The sequence below is a fragment of the Sinohyriopsis cumingii genome, chromosome 17 (assembly GCF_028554795.1).
Source record: "Sinohyriopsis cumingii isolate HCF-2022 chromosome 17, ASM2855479v2, whole genome shotgun sequence".
NCBI lineage: Eukaryota > Metazoa > Mollusca > Bivalvia > Unionida > Unionidae > Sinohyriopsis > Sinohyriopsis cumingii.
In genome coordinates this window covers 35,099,240-35,117,951 of record NC_142977.1, presented here as the reverse complement: position 1 = coordinate 35,117,951, position 18,712 = coordinate 35,099,240, and the positions used below count along the sequence as shown (strand labels likewise).

Sequence of the window (18,712 nt, the reverse complement as noted above, 5' to 3'; positions counted from 1 at the left end):
TGTTCCATCGTAGCTGTGCCCAAACAAACATCAAAATCACTCTCTCAGATGTACAGCCCTGATGTATGTGGTCAAGCTGGTATATGGTCTAGCAGCTGTAATGAGGAGGCTTGGAGGAGTATTTAGGAATGAATAGCAAGGCGGCTGAAATTGCTCATAACTTAGCCCTGTGGTTCTATTCTCTTGTGACTAGAGGATGATGGATGGTTCAACTCTGCTCGTCATACCAGATGCAGAGACAATGACTTTAACATGCGGATAAAGATTTTGATGTTTAACATCGACAAGTGGACAGTTGTATTATATTGTATGTTACGTTTTAACACAAACAGCTTTGAGTATACTTATAACCCTCCAAACTTTTAAACGCATGAACAGTAACTTATGAAATAATTATATAACTGTAAAACAGAACAACTGAATTTATCATAATGTGGCTTCGTGCCATTATTTATTTTAAAAAGATAAAAAGAGACAGAACGTCGGAAATTTAACGTTTATTGTACATTTCATCAAAGCGTAGTTGTGGTATCAGATTTTGTGCGTAAGAGATTACTAATGTTTAACGACAGGAATACTAATGTTTACTGATGGAATATTGGTGTTTGCTGACGATTATAGGAACATTGGTGTTTGGTGATGACTATAGGCATATCGGTGCTTTGCTGATGACCATAGAACTATCGGTGTTTGCTGATGACTATATTAATATTGGAGCTTGCTGATGACATTAAAAATATAATTATATGTATGCAAATAATCTCGCTCAAGAGTGCAACAATTAAACCTCAGTGCGAGAGGGTATTTAGGGGCACACTCACCACACATATATGATTGGTACTCCAAAGATCAAGTATTCAAACGATAAATATTGCTTATTATTGTTTCTTCCCCAAACGTTCAGCAAAAACAAAACAAACAAAAAAAAGCGAAAATATGTCACCTATCATGTTCAATCCTACGTGGATCTTTCATCTTTCTACCTGACCTGAATCATTATTTTTGATTTTGTAAACATTATGTTTATCTGAATCTGAGTCCGGAACACTGGACATTCCCAATGAAATGCCTGGCTACCCTATGTTTACCACGTTTAATATTATAATTTTAGTAACGGAGAACTTTCTAGAATGAAATATTCCATTTGGTAATAGTTTTACTTAGAGGTTGTGACCTGAGGTCAAGTAGAAGGCTATATAATCTTGTTTATCTATGAATTATCCATTCGTGCTGTAAGATCTGATCGGATTAAGCGTTATTAGTGTTGTGTCCGTATTATATTTGGACTGAAAATAATTTATTCAAATCATTGAATTCTAGTTATTCTTCTCTAATAAAGCAAAGTGTTCAAAGAATATTATTCTTGGAAATATAGACTTGAAATTAAAGTGACATGCAAATCAGGATATATTCTTGGATTGTGATTCAACAAATGACTGTTGGCACATCACTACGATACAGGCCATCATAGGCATATCAACACTTCCTGCGCTCGATTTTATCTTGGAAAACCACAAAAGTTTATTCAGAATTTTAATCATTTTGACTTGTTTTAGATATTCTAGGCTTATTGGGATTTAATTCGCAAAACAGTAAGCACTTCTTACATTTTTTATTTTGAATTTTAGGGAAAAATATTACTTGTTGAATTTTACAGAACTTGTAGGTTCTCATTTTTTTCTGTTACTTTGTTGACGACCATAGAGTTGTAATATTAATTTCCAGTCCTCTTTAAGCATTTTAACTATGACTGTGTATGTATTTTCTCTCTAGCAGAGAGAAAGAGACGATTATAACGATTTGAGATTACAATCAGTTTGCAGTTGTGTTTATTTCCGTATACATGAGGTCGATGACTTCTAATATTGCTGTTTATAATGCGTAAGGACGGCACTTCTGACGCGAGTTATTGTACTATAAAATGTAATAAGAGTATCAAAGTCAATAAAACGTGACTCTAAATGTAATCGAAGCGAAAACTTGTATCATGTTTATTGGACTTGGCGTTTTCATTACATTGATCGTCAAGTTTAATTACATATACTGTAGTCACGTTTTATTACATATATCGTCGTTCTCTAACGGCTATCGTCATGTGCTTTCAGAAATATTACATTAAATACTGACCAGAAGCACAAAGAGCAGAAAATGCAAAATAACAATTTTAGGATAAAAAGGATTTGGATTAAATGAAGTCACGTGCGTATTAAGAAGATACAGTACCAGTGATCACATGTACTGGTTATCAACAGGTATATTTCCGTCAGATCCAAAACAAAGCTAGATTCTCAAACATATGAGATGGCAGGCTATATACCTTTAATCATACTAAATATTTAAACAGATGGCGGGATATTGATATCTATTGACAAACAATATTTCAGTTCAGGCTAATTAATTACGAAATATGGAATTATTGACTGGTACGTGACGTTTTTCACACAACAAATTCAGTTACATTCAAACAACCAAAAAGAGGGCATGTACATGTGAATGCTTATTTATGGGAAAGCCAAAATTCCAAGGTTGTAGGAGAGCTGTGTCCACTGATGCCTCAGCGAGTAAAAACCACATAGATGCTTAAAAATCAATACGTACGTTCAAATGGTTTTCTTTGCTAGTCCTATGATAGTGAAACATCACTTAAATGCATTTACGAAATTGAGCAGTTTTGCCAATTAAACATGAGGATTCAATCACTATTCAAAATTTTGTGGGATTAGGGAGGAGAATGAAGGGTGTTAATTTTCTCCGTGTGAGAAAGATGATGCTTATATCGGTGTACAATATAAATAGAGAAAATATAAAGGCACTAACTTCATGGAACCCAAATAGCGAGTTCACATTATCAAGTGTACATTTATCAACGAATAAAATAATCAATGTTTACTATTTAAATATGTCGTTTTCACATGCGTTCACTGGTACTTGGCTTCTCAAAGATGTTTACTTTACTAAGGTCAGAATGACAATGAATTCCAGGATCTCGGCCACTCTCGCGTACCATCCGCTCCAGCTGTTCTACATTGTAGTGGGACAATCGGAGGTAACGGCATTCAAGAACCTTCATGGGGTCGAATTCATCCTCCCTCCTCTCAGACTCTAGGTTTTTTAAGAACTCTTCCAGATGCTGTAAACGTTTCTTCTGGGCTCTGCTATACTGGGCATCTACGCTAAGATCTTTTGATGATCTTCTGGAAATATGTAAAAACCAAATACCGTCAGTTTGCAAAGTTTGGAGGAAAATATATTTGGATTTACTGTCTTTGGGTCATGTATAAAAAGTTGTCAAGTTAACAACGTTAACAGGGTAAGGAATAGTTACGATTCATATACCAGACTGATGTAATAAATAAATAAATAAATAAATAAATAAATCAAGGCTTACAGAGTTTTCCAGTAATATATGCTGAAAAGGGAGCTCTTACGTATGTCCATGCATCACACAGTATTGTAACTGCCAGTCGAGCAGCTTTTCAAAGATTGCAATGAAACTGTCCCTATGTTATAGTCATCATCTAAAGAGGCCAATAATGACCTATTAATGTTGCATATATAATAGATAGTGTCGAACATATTTGAATGAGTAATGCACCTCAGTTACTTTTATTTTTAATAGTGTTGCTGTTTCTTTCCAAACCAATTCGCCCTGCAGTTTAAGTCGATTTAGACGCACACGATTATTTTAACTAATTCAGTAGTAGATTGGTTCAATTTTTATGAACATTTAGGTAAACATTACCCTAAAAGAAGTTATAATTTAAATTTAATAAATAATAGCTAAAACCACCTCTCTTTGCGTGGATCGAACTGGATTAGAAAATATTTTTAACCTATGTTGTCTTCACAGGTTTGAAGTAAAAAAAGGAAATGGAAATATTAACTTATAGATTCGATATTTATCGACAACTGTACTAGTACTGTAACGAATGATGACGCCTATTGTCTTACTGTTTTGTTAAACTGTATTACTATTTTGATAATCTGTATTACTATTTTGATAATCTGTATTACTATTTTGATAATCTGTATTACTATTTTGATAATCTGTATTACTATTTTGTTAAATATCATCCCAGGCATCTTTGTCACTGAAATCTAATTATATTTACTGCCAAAAAACTTTAATAATTTGTGCATCGTTTGTCAAAATGTACTTTGTTCATCAAAGGTAGCTTATGGAATGGATTCCAGTATATTCTGTAGCGGCACATACCAATATGCAACTGTAGCAGTGACGATTTACACAAGGGACAATATGCCTTGTATTTCATTCAACAGTTGACGGTACACTTTAGGCTGCAGTCGACCTACAACTGAGTATGTCAGATCTGTAAATATTGCCAAATCTCTAAAATGTAATATGATTAAAATGTAATATGATTTTATGACGTATCTCTCTTTCTATCTCTGTCTCTGTCTCTCTCTCTCTCTCGTGCCCTATGCTTGTAAATTAGTCGCTCTAAGAATAATATAAAGTGTAATTCACATGTCATAGTGCAATCATATATGGGGGGGGATGAGTTTGTATGTGAGTATTCATGGGTGTTTTGACTTACCTTTCGGAATGCAGCTGAGCGTCTCTGAGGATATCTTGAAGAGACTGTACGGTATCTCTGTCCAGTGCCTTACCTGTATCTACTGGGTTTGTTGTGCCCAATTTCTGAATTCAAACACGCATAAATAAATACAATACAGATTGGTAGGCATTCAATATAATACGTATACAGAGGCAGCAGATGGACTGAACTGACATGTACTAGTCTTTAAAACGTTGTTTCGTTTCGTTCATGTTTGTATCATTACTCCATTAATGCACTGATTTAGTTCTGTTGTACATAACAAGTGTGCAAAAAGGTGGGAAGCTTATTTATAAACTGTTGAATGGTTTTAAAGGCCAATGATGAAATAGTAGTTGGTTTATGCGAGAACTGGGTCTCTAGTGTATGTTAACGTAGCAATGCCTTTGGAGCGTGGGCTGTACCTAAATAAAAGATATCAAACACAACTGACTGACTGAATAATTCCAGCTCCCTTATTAATTATCTACTTACAGCTTGACCAATCCCCTTACTGCCTAAATACACAAAACATCATTGCTGAACCAGTTTCTATACTACTGGAATTTCATTTCGGTGGTCAAGAATTGTGCAAGAACTTTTACCACTGTGACACTATCATATCAGATTGATATTTGCGATATGACTTTCACCTTAAACGGAGTTGATAATATGAATCAATTGCAGCCATTTGAAATAACCGAAAATAAATGAAATTCATTGAACAACATAAAATGAAACATATATTATTATAAGCTCAACATACTTCAGGGGGGTGATATAAATATTCAACGAGTTTAACATTAAAGTAACAATTTCTAATATTATGACGCAACGTGTTCATGTTTACAGGTTTGGATGGAAACGAAGTGTTATGACGGTAAGTTGTGATACAAGGAACATTCCAAACAATTAAAATGTTAACTTGCCTATTTCCAGCATCAAACGTGATGCAGATCAACCCTTCGGGAAGGAACTATGCTGATTTACAGATTGCATTAGATGATGAGAAAAGATAGATACGCAGCATTCTGAAGGTTGTTTAAAACTGTACAGCATCAAGACGTACGTATTAAATGCAAATAAATCAACAGATTTACATTCAAGTATTTAAAGATTTCGTCATATTTACCAGGTTAATATAGATCAGATATAGAAGTTGTTGTTACATGCAATAAAGCTGCATTCAAAACATCACAAGGTGACTCGCTGTCTAACATTGCCATGCTTGAATCAACCTATAGAACGCCAAAATAGAAAATATAGAAATAATATTGACAAGTTTTGAAAAATAAGGGTTATTTGTTGTCGTCTTGATGGTCACGTCAGTAGACCATTTGTCAAGCTTATAGTATCCGTTCGATATCTGTACAAGCTTTAGAGATTCACCAAAGTGGAATTTGCGGAGGACGACAAAGAAGAGTAGTTGATGAATCTTTACTACGATACTGAAGATACAGTTGCTTTCACAAAAATCAATAAATTGTGAGAACAAATTCAACGATACTAAATTAAAATAAATTATATTGAATTGAAAAATGGTTAATCGTAGAATCTACTTATAGCAGAATATGTAGTGCTTTTAGAGTTTAGCCAGAACCATATCCTGGAACTAACGATTGGGTGGAATATATTATCATCTGCGATTCATTTACTAAATGAACAGAGGTCAGTCCAATACCAGATCGACAGCTCCGGAGGTCTTATAGTTAGAGCGTCCGCTCGGATGCGGGAGGTCGTGGGTTCGAACCCCAGCCGAATCATACCAAAGACTTATAAAAATGGCACTAACAGGTGTCTCGCTAGGCGCTCAGCATTAAGAGGTTAGTTTTAGGATTGGTCGACATCATGCTATATGTCTGTGGCATGGTACTTGAGTGCTAGACATCACTATGAACTGCACACTGTAGACATCGTAACTATGTGACTGAACAAGTGTAAAAGCTACGTTAAAATTGAAGAAACAACAACAAAACACAAACACACGCAATACCAGATTTAACCTATCATAATTTACCGTCGATAGCGGCATCTGGAGGGCAGGTAATCCCGCCAGCAAACCAGTTATAAAAGAAATCCAACAAAGTTTAGAGAACACGGGGAAATGGGCAGATAAATGGGGATTCAAAATCTCGCACGAAAAAAAAAAACGGTAGCCATCATTTTTCCCCCAAAACGCAACTATAATTTAGAATACCCAAATCTTTATATTCAGGACCATCTAATCAAATATGTTATGGTATCAAGGTTCCTAGGAATATTATTTTGACAACCACCAAACATGGAACCATCACATAGACCAACTAATTTAAAGCTGCAGCAACGACCTAAATTTATTAAGAAATCTAAAAGGAACTACATGGGGATCTAATCAGGAAACCTTACTCACGATCTATAAATCCCTAACAAGATCCAAATTGGACTATGGTTGTCAAGTCTACAACTCAGCAAAACAAACACTCCTACGAAAACGTGACACCGTCCAACGGAAAGCACTAATCGTGTGCACCGAAGCACTTCCGTCCACTTCACTAGACGAGCTCCAAGTTCTCACTGGGAAATTCCCCTGTACCTGAGAAGGCAAGAAATGATACTCAGGTACTCAATTCGGCTAAATAACCACCCAAATACACACCCCACCAAAATCGCCATAAACAAATGTAATATCACTTTTAGTCACAAACTAGTACCGAATAAACCAGGCGGCATACTAGTCCTCGAGCTAAGGGAAAAACTACATATCCTTGAGCAACAGGAAGAATACACCGAGCCACCTGATCAAACCCCTTGGATGCAAACTAATCCAAGCATAAACACTAAAACCACCGAATACAGCAACAAGTTTGATCATTGATCAGGAAAATAAACTTTAAACAATAACAAATGACATTCAAACGACATACGAGGGATTCACTAAAGTCTATTCAGCTGAACCACGAAGAACAGCAGTTGCAATAGTTATCCCAGAATACAACATCCAAATAGGAACCAGATTACCAGATCACTGCTCAGTCTTCACCGCAGAATTCTGGGCAATCAACGAAGCACTCAGATTGATCGCAGACAATAACATCCTAAAAACTGTCATTATAAGCGATTCCCTAAGTATAATCACCTCAATCAAAAACCGCCACACTAGGACAAGAGAGCCTTTCCTTGACAGGGCTTTCTATATGCTCAAAGAATTATCCTCAAAAACCAAATAATCGAGTTTATGTGGATATCATCGCATATAGGAATACCTGGAAAGGTCGCAAAAATAAAATCAGGAGACCCCAGTTCAGCCACACTAAAATATAATACCACAGGAGCACAATGCTTTGTTAAAACCTATATAAACCAAAAGTGGCAGTAACATTGGAATTCTACCCAAAAAGGTAGGAAACTGAATTCAATTCTAAATACAGTAGACCGATCCATTAAACCACCCAAGGGCTACAGTGTTGAAGAAAACAATCATTAACCGAATAATAACAGGAAAAACCAGACTAGCAGAAAGTTTTGGTAAATATATTAGTCCAAAACCAGTAAACATAAACTGTCACAATTGTAGAAGACCTCAGCCATATATTCAATGATTGCACCAAATTCAGGAGAGCAAGGAACAACTTCCAGAAAGCTCAAAAGGAAATTAGATCACCTTATAAGTATCCAGACTTCCTATATACATCTAAGCCAAATAAGCACCTAACTACTCAAAATATATTAAGATTTCTAGAAATAACAGGACTCAAAAATAAGATATAGTCAATAATCAATAACTTAATTAAATAACCGTACAAGGCTGGCGACTTTGAATTGTCACAGGAGACCCGATTATTCGGCAAAGAAGCCTGTCTTATAAAAATAATACTATACCCCCAACCCCAACCCATAACAAACTTAGGCAAACCAACTAGGACGGGCGGCTTTGACTCGTCCAGAGAGACCTGAGTGATCAGCAAAGTCGCCCACCTAACCCCATAAATTTACAGTGCCCCCCATAAACGATCCCCCACCCAAATAATATTATTCATTCATTCAACCAAAAAAGAAAAAGAACAAAACTAAACAAAAAAACCTGCATCCTCCCTCCCTTCAAAACCCATATCAAACTTAGGTAACAGATTATGACGGGCGACTTTTTCCAGTCCATAGAGACCTGAGTGATCAGCAAAGTCGCCCGCCTATCCCAAACAATCTAGTGAAACCCCCACCAAATAATAATATTCAAATTTAGGGGAGAAGAATTGTTTTCTCTATATTATATCTCTCTCACATATTCTTCTACTAACATCAATAACAACACAGGATAGCATCAGTTTCTCTTTGGCCTCAATAATAAATCAAAATTCAGAATTCGCCTTAAACACCAACCTGGATGCAGTGGACACCACCAAGGACAATAGACGACGACCTTCCCGCGCCTTCCCTTCCTTGTCACGTCCGGATACCAAAATAAATGTTCCAAATCTTTAATTGAGTGAGTGTAGGTTCCATTCCCACTCAACAAAACAAGTCAAATAGAAAATAAAATACACATTAGACATAAATGCCTGCTGGGTCTATTCCCGCTCGTGTCAGCCTACCACTCAGCTAGCATGAAACATTATGTTTCGCCAGCTGTCGGCTAAAATTATCAGCACTCTTTGAGGGCATAAAAGCCAGGGGGATGAGGCACTGTTTCCTTCCGCCAGAAATAATTATCAGGCTGCGGTGCAGTTATAAACCAGTGGCACATGTACTTATGTACGCTCATCACTTTAATTTAAGCGAGCAAGGCAGCAACCCGATCAAGTGGCTGTAACCCGTTGTGTAAGGATTTGTGAACAACAGTATATGTAGATTCGGAGCACACTGTCAGTACACTTTAATCGAGGGAACATTATGAGTCTCAATCCTTTCAAGAGATGCGCCTATATCTTCGCATTGACCAAACTTGAACAACACGCACGAGACCATATTCAAGTACAAATTTTGAGAGATTCAACCGTACACTTGAAGTTGACCATAAACTCTGATTCAAAATAAAACCGTCGTATTCATATACTGCCCTAGATAATGATTCCATACCGATCCTCTGTCCACTCTAAAACATGACCAGTTATGATGATGCAAGGACGAAAAGTTAAAGTGGTCATACTACTACAAACAGTAATGGTGCAGCCAAACAGCATGAATATACATGTAGAATTCAAACAGTATGTTATTAGACTATGTAGACAGTTTGAAAGGGTTCATGAAATGTGCACCTCTCTACACCTTGGATGGTATCATCAACTTCAGTTGGGTGGCTAGATTTGTATATTTGGGTGTCATCAGCGTACAATTGGTGAGATACTGGATGATGATGTATGACACTTAAGAGCGACTGATTGTACAGAATGAAGAGAACAGGTCCAAGAACAGACCCCTGTGGAACACCACAACATAGATCAACTGGGCTGGAGTGTATTCCATTTCCAGATACAATTTGTGTCCTGTTGACCAAGTAGGACTTGAACCACAGTAAGGCTGTATCATGAATGCCAAATACATGCTGGAGATGGTGAAGTAATATATCATGGTCTATTGTGTCAAATGCTGCAGACAAATCAAGGAGGGTGAGGACTGTAATCTTTCCGCTATCCATCGCAGAGAGAATGTCATTAACTACTTTTAGAAGAGTAGTTTCAGTACTGTGGCAAGGGCAATATGCAGATTGTACATTGCTAAGAAAACTATTTGAATTTAGATGAGATACAAGCTGGGATAGAACAACCTTTTCTAAGATTTTTGAAATGAATGGGAGATTAGAATCTGGGCGGTAGTTCTTTAAATCGTCATGGTCTAGTGTTGGTTCCTTCAGCAGAGGCTTTACAATGGCAGTTTTGAAAAATGATGGGAATTCCCCAGAAGAGAGAGAGAGGTATTAATAACATCAGTTAGTTAAGGCAATACTGGATCTAAGCACTGAAGCAGCAGTGATGTTGGAATTGGATCAAGTTCACATGACTTTGGTGCACTCTTCATCACGATTGTACATACGAAATCCATAGAGACAGGTTCAAATGCTGCTAATGGTTGCCGCTCAAATTCTGTATCCCAACTGTATGGTGACGACGAGTCAATTGAAATTGTGGTGTCAAGCTTATCTCTAATGGTTTGTACTTTGTCACGGAAGAAATTTGCAAACATGTCCGGAAGGTCGACTGGAGAGAAGGTAGTTGGAAGTAGTGTAGATTTGTTCCTTGACATTAGCTTGTTAGTAATCTCGAAGAGCTCTTTGCAGCTGGAATTTTCCATGATCTTAGTAGTGTAGTGAGCTGATTTCGCGCTCCATGGACTATATTTGTGACAATCTTCTTAGCGGCTCCATAGATTTGCTTATGAATAGTCTGGTGGAAGGCCAGAGCCTCTCAGCTTTACGGCAGTATCTTTTAGCAGTGCAAAGCTGGTCCATAACACTGCTATACCATGGAGAACACTTTTGAATTGATACTCTTCACTTGGTAGCTGGGGCATGTTTGTCAAGCAATGAACGGAGACAGTTATCGAGTTGTTCTGTTGTAGGAGGTAAGCAAGTTGTTAGGTTAGCTTCGATGTCGTGCATTAGTTTGGTTCTATTTATCATACGGAGGTTTCTCTTAGTAGCAGATAAAGGTGGATGGTTAGGTACTGGTACGTCAAGTTGGCATATAATGCAGAGATGATCAGATGCAAGGTCATGGGATACCAGGGAGGACCGTAGAATGTTATCATCAGGTCTATGAAGAATCCAGTCTAACATGTGACCATGTTTATGGGTGGGTTGGTTAACTGACTGTTTGAGGTTGAAAATATTAATGGAATCTATGAGTTCTGATGTATTTGGGTTTCCGGGACAGTCAAAGTGAAAGTTTGAAATCTCCAAGAATAATCAGGTTGCCGCCTATCGAATTTCCATAGTCCAGGAGATTCGGAAACTGCTCCAAAAAGAAAGAGTCTGCCAGCTTGTTTTTTCTACTAAGAGGAGGGCGGAATAGGCAGAAAAAATGGACTGACCTTTGCTCCTGTGTGAGTGTGGTTTGGACTAATTCAAAAGATGTGTGGTCGAAATTGAATGTTGTGGTGTGGTTAAGACGTTTGATGAAGGAGTTCTTTGTGATGACAACAATTCCACCTCCGCGAGAATTACGGGGAAACTAGTTGATGGAGTAACCAGTGGGTGTTAGATGCACACACTTGGGCTCATCGCCTGATGTTTTTAGCCATGTTTCTGCCAGGATGAAGACGTCAATATTCTGGTCGTTGATAAAATTAACTATTTCTGTGCGCTTTTCCGGTGGTCCTACTGACTGGGCATTGAATAATGCAATACGCAGAGGTATCTCTTGGATAGTTGACACAAAGGTTGACGAATTAATAGGGATTTGAATTAGGTTATCTAAATTAACGGTCGAATTTTTTTTAAAATTGTTGTTCCGAAATAAGGGAGATAACTGGAATTATTCTTCTTGTTCTACACTGGCCAGCTTTGAAACAACGTTTCTTTTTTCGCTTCTACTACTTTTAGGTAATGATGAATGTAGACCCAGTTCGTTTAGTCTAGAGCAGAATGTAGTTTGGAGAGCCAAGGAGTGATAATTTAAAGCAATTAATGTTGGTCCATCGTAGCATAAACGAGTTGACTGGCGAGTATCACGTGATGGCGGTTTGTTTCAAAACAGTGGAGCAAGACAGCTAAGAAAAAGTCTAATTGTTCTCATTTCCAAAACAAGGAGATGAAAAAACACATACGAATTTAACAGCCAATACGTAATGAACACAATAACGTAGATGAAGACATGCAACAAGCACAAATATCAAGAAAACGGCACTAAAAAACGGAACAGCTGCTTCAAGCCGGTTAAGCGATTGCGGCCATCAAGTGAATAATACTTCATCTAAATTTCTTTAGCTGGCATTTAACCGCGTGCAATATAATAGTGCGCTAGGTCAGGTAGGTAAATTTTATATTCCACCCCTGAGCTCCTCGAAAATGTCACACAGCATCAGAGTGTCTTTGTTAGACGTAGTAGTCATTAAAGTTACCGAGTATTCTCAATTAGAAGCAGCGTCACATTGTGCATATACATGTAATCGTTATCAGACATGTTTTGTTCTCTGAGTAAAACTTTTCTTTATTGCTATAACAGTTTTGTTTCATCGTTATAATAGTTTTGTTTAATCGTTTAAATGCATCAATATATTAATATAGGTAAACATCTTTCCTCAATGATGTTGGCTGCATGTCTATAAAATGTTTTATAGTTTCAGTGAATTTAAACTTTTAGCCAGTCATTGTAATGATTGTTCTGAGAACCTAATCTGTCTATAAATTTGATCGTTCTTTTAGTTAGTATTTCTTTTGACCATGTGTTGACCTATGTACTATGCAATCCTTCCAGAATCAAATTTAATTTTCTTCATTGCTGGATTTCTCATTTTCCTCATCATTCGGTGATTTTTCACAAGCGTCTTGAGGAAGAGATCACTGTCATAACCTGACAAATTATGAGTAAATAGTTGGGTGTATTTGGGGCATCTGATATTAAAATCTGTGTAGACGGAACAACGGAACTACTGTATTTGTTTTAAGTGAGTTTGGCCAAGCATTCTGACGTCACAGTCTCACGCATCTCCGGTTCTATATATTTCACCCTGACAAACGTAACACGTATTTGTTGAATTAAAGGTTTATGTGATATCGTGTTTTATGCTTTTCAGTTACTCGTAGATTGATCTCCTCCTAAAAAAAGAAAACAGTTTTAAAACTCACGCATCTAATCAGTACCATTGTAAATTATATGTCTGTCACATTTGTGAATTGAAATGGTTTACAGACAGGTACATCATATAATGTATGCTAGGCTGGATTCCTTTGCCCGGACTACCTGGTTCTTTTGTAACATCACAATTCTATGACCATTGTCTCCTACAAGAAGTGTACAGTATCACAAAACTTTGAAAGTGACCAGTAACGACATGCGGGACTTTCGAATGATGGTGATAATTTCTACATTTTACAATTGATCCACTTTTGGCATTATACATATTGACTCTTTCTTTTGTGTTCTGATAATGTTTCTTAAGAACTGACAACAATTCAAGCACTTCTTATATATATATTTCATCTCATGTTGTTTGTTTACTCGTGCTGACATACATTTCTGATCAATCTTTTATGCCAACTTATATTTTTCCATTCCATAATAGAATCAAAGTAACATGTTTTTTTTCTACTTTAACGAAGGTATTTGACCTCAGCACATTTTCGGAGACATTAGTCTCCATATTTGACATGTACATTGTCGAGCAACCGCTTAGTTATATAATTTGTTTAACGTCTTTTAATTATGTTCATATGTCCTTATCTGTTGCAAACTTCTGTTTCCATCATTGTCTCCATCCTGTGTTGGTCTCTACATAAGTCTGATAATTAGATCCTTCTTAACTAGTACATATTTTAAGAATTATGATTTTTTTCAAGTGTGGTTCAGTGTCTTTGAATTGTAAATGCATGTTTGAAATGTTACCATTTTAAAAGCTGTGCTCATGTTAATTTCTCTTGCAAGAATTTGAACATCTTTTCATGATGATGCTGTTCATGTTTTTCTTATTCGTCGTTTCAATTAATTATAATGTTCAGATCACATTAAATTAAAAAGTTTCCTTTTTTGTTTTTCCAGCATGCTTTGGAATCGATTGATCATGTAGAGTGATTTTCGTCTAGAAATTCTTTCGTGAGAGAAATTTTACTATACTGCTGATAAATTGTTCATATTCATGAAAGTAAGATAAGAGATTTAGCCAAAGATATTAGCAAAAGTTCTTTTCAGTTCGTAAAGACTTATAATAAAAATGAAGGAAACACGTTACTGCCAAGAATGACACTTCATATATTTATCCTACACGATATTATATTGTCAAAAATTCTGACTTTTTGTCGCTAGTTTCAAGCCGGTTGTTATGCAAGTCATACGCGAGATCAACTCCTTCCAGAGGCGTTCCGGTTGAACTATGCTGCTTCTTCATTCGTACACATGGTGGCTCCATTGGCCTTATGTTTGGTTATTTGTTTATTCGTTTGTTTGCTATTGAGTCGCGAGGCTCCTAATAAATATTTTTTTCAAGGCCAACCCTGTCTAATGTTATTCTGACATTTTAAACCTTACGTGGAATTTTAATTGTTTTATTGTTTTATTTTGGTTTGGAACTTATCGTGCTCTGTGTTTTACGCGGTTTTGATATACTGAGGTAATGTCAAGGTTAATAAGCGAAATATTCTGGAGAACCTGAATCTCGACCCATCAACAGTTGGTTTACAAATTTCAGCGATTATTCAACTGAGCTATTAAAGTCAGTTGTCATTAATGTAATGTATAGTCTAAGCGAATATTGTTTTATTCTGCCTGTGCACCATAAAAGGTGCTGATTTAATTTCTCAACTATTAATTCGCTTTGTCACTAGGTTTGTATGTGCTGCATTTATCTCGATTCATTTGAATTAATTTATCAACTATTATGGCTTTTTTTGGTAGCACAATATTGCATGTATGTGAAAAGCCCCTGTTATGTGTAATTTCCCAGTTTTATCCTGAAAGCTTTATAGGAAGTATGTTGCCAATGTTCTACATGCAGCGAAGTGGAGGAGAAAAAGATGTACGTACTATGTAAGTAAATAAGTACTACTGAAATATGAATTTATTGAACAGTCATTATCTTAAATCAATAAGACGATAACCTATTACACATTTTGCTCTCGGTACACGGCCACCTCGTTAGCTTTGATTGATTCTCAACAGCTTTATATTTCTCTCCGTCTTCGCTATTATTCCGTCTATACTGTTTGGAATGTATCTATTATTTGTCTGTTAGATTTAGTGAGTATATTGTAGTATGCTGATAGAATCATTTGTGTTGAATGGTTATACAGCATGCGTGTGTATTGGCCATGCTCTTTCAAGGCGTAAGACTAGGATTTTGATCATCGACGACGAAGCTGCTTCCTAAATGAACAATCTGCATAATGATGATATCGAGTATTTTTTCGTCATCGCTCGTTTTAGCAATTTTCAAGTGCTACATTTATAGCAATTTATCAGACCCATTTCATATAATAGCTATATTTAGAATATCACCTTAGTATAATTCTTTTTTTAGAAGTAATGTTTTATAGAACTCTGGCGCAGTTCATGGACCACCTCTTTTTGAAAATCTAGTAGTAAAGAATGTTGGAGAGCAATATTTATGAATTCTTTTGTGTGGTTATATGCAATAAAAGAAAAAAGCGGCCCAGCAATGAGTGGATAGCTGATATTGCAACTGGTATTGCAATTCATAAATCAATTGTGCTAGTTTCATTTTGTTGTGTGTTAAGACATCTCACTCTAAAATGTATATGCCCAGTTGTATGTTAAGACGTCTCACTCTAAAATGTATATGCCCAGTTGTATGTTAAGACGTCTCACTCTAAAATGTATATGCCCAGTTGTGTGTTAAGACGTTTCACCGTAAAATGTATATGCCTAGCGCTCATTTTAGCCTTCTGCTTATATTTGTTTTATTAGGCTGATGCATGCATTCTCTTTTTGACTTACTGAGATATATATCAATGAAATATAAAAGTAACAATTATTAAAAACCTAATTAGATACAACATAAACACGACTATATTTAAATGTCAACGTGTAACTTATGAAAAAGATCGTATCAATGACACTAAATTAAATCATTCGCAAACGGAAGATGAAATTAATTCAGTCACAGTTTGGAAGCAACGATTCGCATATTGTTTGTTGGATAATGATAATATTAACAGGCTGCCTTCCAATTCATTACATATCTTAATGTTTCAAATCGTCACGACTCAATTTTAGATTACCCTTGTCTTAGAACTGGTCTCTAACTTTTGCCTAAGATGTCGATTATCTACTGGTTGGACATCATCTGTCGTTGTATCCAAGACCTTTCTTTCTGTCCCAGTGTGATCATCTGAAAGGGTATGGATCGTGGGTCTTTTTACTTCAATCTTTGATAAGCGTCGTTCTTTTCTCCAGTCTTGATAATTGCTCGGTGGTAGCAGAAATTTCTCTCTCTCAGTAAAGCTTGCTGAAATAAATGGGGGAAATAATAATAATTTAACAGCCAATATTGAAAGGAAATAATAAAAGAATAACAGCATTAAACTTAGCAACTTGAAAACAAGACTTGCTGTAAAAATCGGACATGCTGATATTTTTGTGGGAGTGTGTGTTGTTGTTGATGTTGTTTTACTAACCAAAGTTGTAACATGATAACCGAGGTAAACGTTATCATAAATATAGCTAATTTAGTTAATATAAGCCTTGTATATAATTCCGTTTGAATGGTATCATAAACTTTGCTACTAACCACCATTGTGTTAGACTGCTTTGACGCCTATGACAACCACTTATCAACTGGATATCCGAGAGGCACATAACTCGGATTCGGTATGGTTTCTAGGGTTAACAGGGAATTTAAGATGTATCGACTCTCAGATTCTCTGCGAGAGAGCTGTTTTTAAAAACCGTTACCTTTAACAGTAAAAAGATACAATATATGCTACAAGAAACAGGAAATTATACAGAATCAGCTTTAATAGCATCATCAAAACGATTTCAGCTTAGTTGGCTGACAATGGTTCCAGATCCAGAATCCTTTCTATATTCCCTATGGCTTGTCCGCAATGACGATTTTGCATACGCGTGGGTCTGTGATTTTTGCTAGGGATGCCTCTGTAACATGTTACTGTGAATTAGTACACTGCTGTGAGCGCGCAGGCAAATCCAAACACATCGTAACTAATACCGACTAGAACACATCTGGGAAATGTATTACATTTATGCAAATTCTTAAAACAACTGCGTGCTTATAATTCTCAAATAAACACTGTTTACAAGTATATCTTGAGTGGAGACTGTTCCCTGTTGTCTAAGAATAGTATGCTAAACAATCACGGCTGGTATACAACAACATCTAAAACTTCATAGATTCACACGTGCAATATTTCGAAAAGAGTCATGAGCGTAGATAATGAGGCAATTAAATTACCCGATAATTTGGTGGAATTGTACCGTTGCAGGAAAAGATTAAATCACTATTTCGACTAAATGCGCCATACGGATTTGTCGAAAAGACCCAAATGATGTATGATTTTTCAAATACATATCTAGACAATCTTGAGAGATCAATCGAGTTAGCGGTTGTGTTGGAGCAAGAACGACGTATACTCTGCGAAGCAGATAACAAGAAGCGTGAAAAGTCTTTGTATGATATTATGCACGAAAAGCTTAGGCTGCTGATGTTGATCGAACACAGTAACGACGATACTGAATTGACTAGTAAAGACGGAAGTAAATACAACAACGGGGACATCAATTGGACAAAACGCTTTGTTTACAGTAATATAACACTGGCAACCACACTCGACTTTCAATAGGAACTGATGTACAACATCGAAGAAGCGGAGCAGCATAGACAGTGGGGGAAATTCTCCGGATCGATTTCTATGTCCAATGGAGCTGAAACCATAGCTAATATATACAATCACTCCATGACTTTAGATTTTGCTGAATACAAACATGCAAAGTCTGGCCTTATTCGAGTTGGTGCAATCAATGCAAAATTGTATGCTTTGAAAATATTAAATATGCTGCAGAACATGTCATTATGAATATTGTCAATCGCATATGCTTGCTTAACATGTTGACCCCACAGCTCGTGTATGTCTTAAATGTGGTATCAGAGTAGAGTGAAGCAATCAGCTTTGCCGACCATGCAGATATGTAGGCTACTATTATCGTGTTCACCTGCGAAGAGAGGAACATGTAGTCTTAGCAAATCCCAACGATGTTGTTGATGAAAAGAAAATTAAGTCAATGAAATAATATCTATGATTGAAAAAATTGCTTTTTCTGATCCTGGAAAACTAGAATAATTCTGAAAAAATGTATAATTAGACAATGCTCTTTCCCTTATTGTTAGGCATGCCGCTCTGAATCAGCTTAAACAATCCTCGTGAGAACATAGAACACGGATTTCAGGCAGTATTAGAAAAGCCGAGACACTTATATTATTAGGACTTACAGACGAGCCACATACTGTAGATGAACTCAGTCCGTACCAGATTGTGGAATAAAGATAACGAGAGG

At 36.4% G+C, this 18,712-nt stretch overlaps 1 protein-coding gene across 2 annotated transcripts in view; it reads right to left on the bottom strand.

Moving 5' to 3' along the window:
* Window positions 1–516: 516 nt before the first annotated feature.
* LOC149778411 (uncharacterized) overlaps window positions 517–18,712 on the bottom strand; it is a 56,178-nt gene continuing 37,982 nt past the window's right edge. For both annotated transcript variants that reach the window (XM_089938475.1, XM_089938476.1), the window contains exons 3-5: window positions 16,423–16,649; window positions 4,560–4,663; window positions 517–3,194 (exon numbers count right to left, since the gene is read on the bottom strand). In XM_089938475.1, the coding sequence (XP_089794601.1) occupies window positions 2,909–3,194; window positions 4,560–4,663; window positions 16,423–16,649 (617 nt within the window). In that variant the 3' untranslated portion in view covers window positions 517–2,908. The remainder of the gene's footprint in view (window positions 3,195–4,559; window positions 4,664–16,422; window positions 16,650–18,712) is intronic.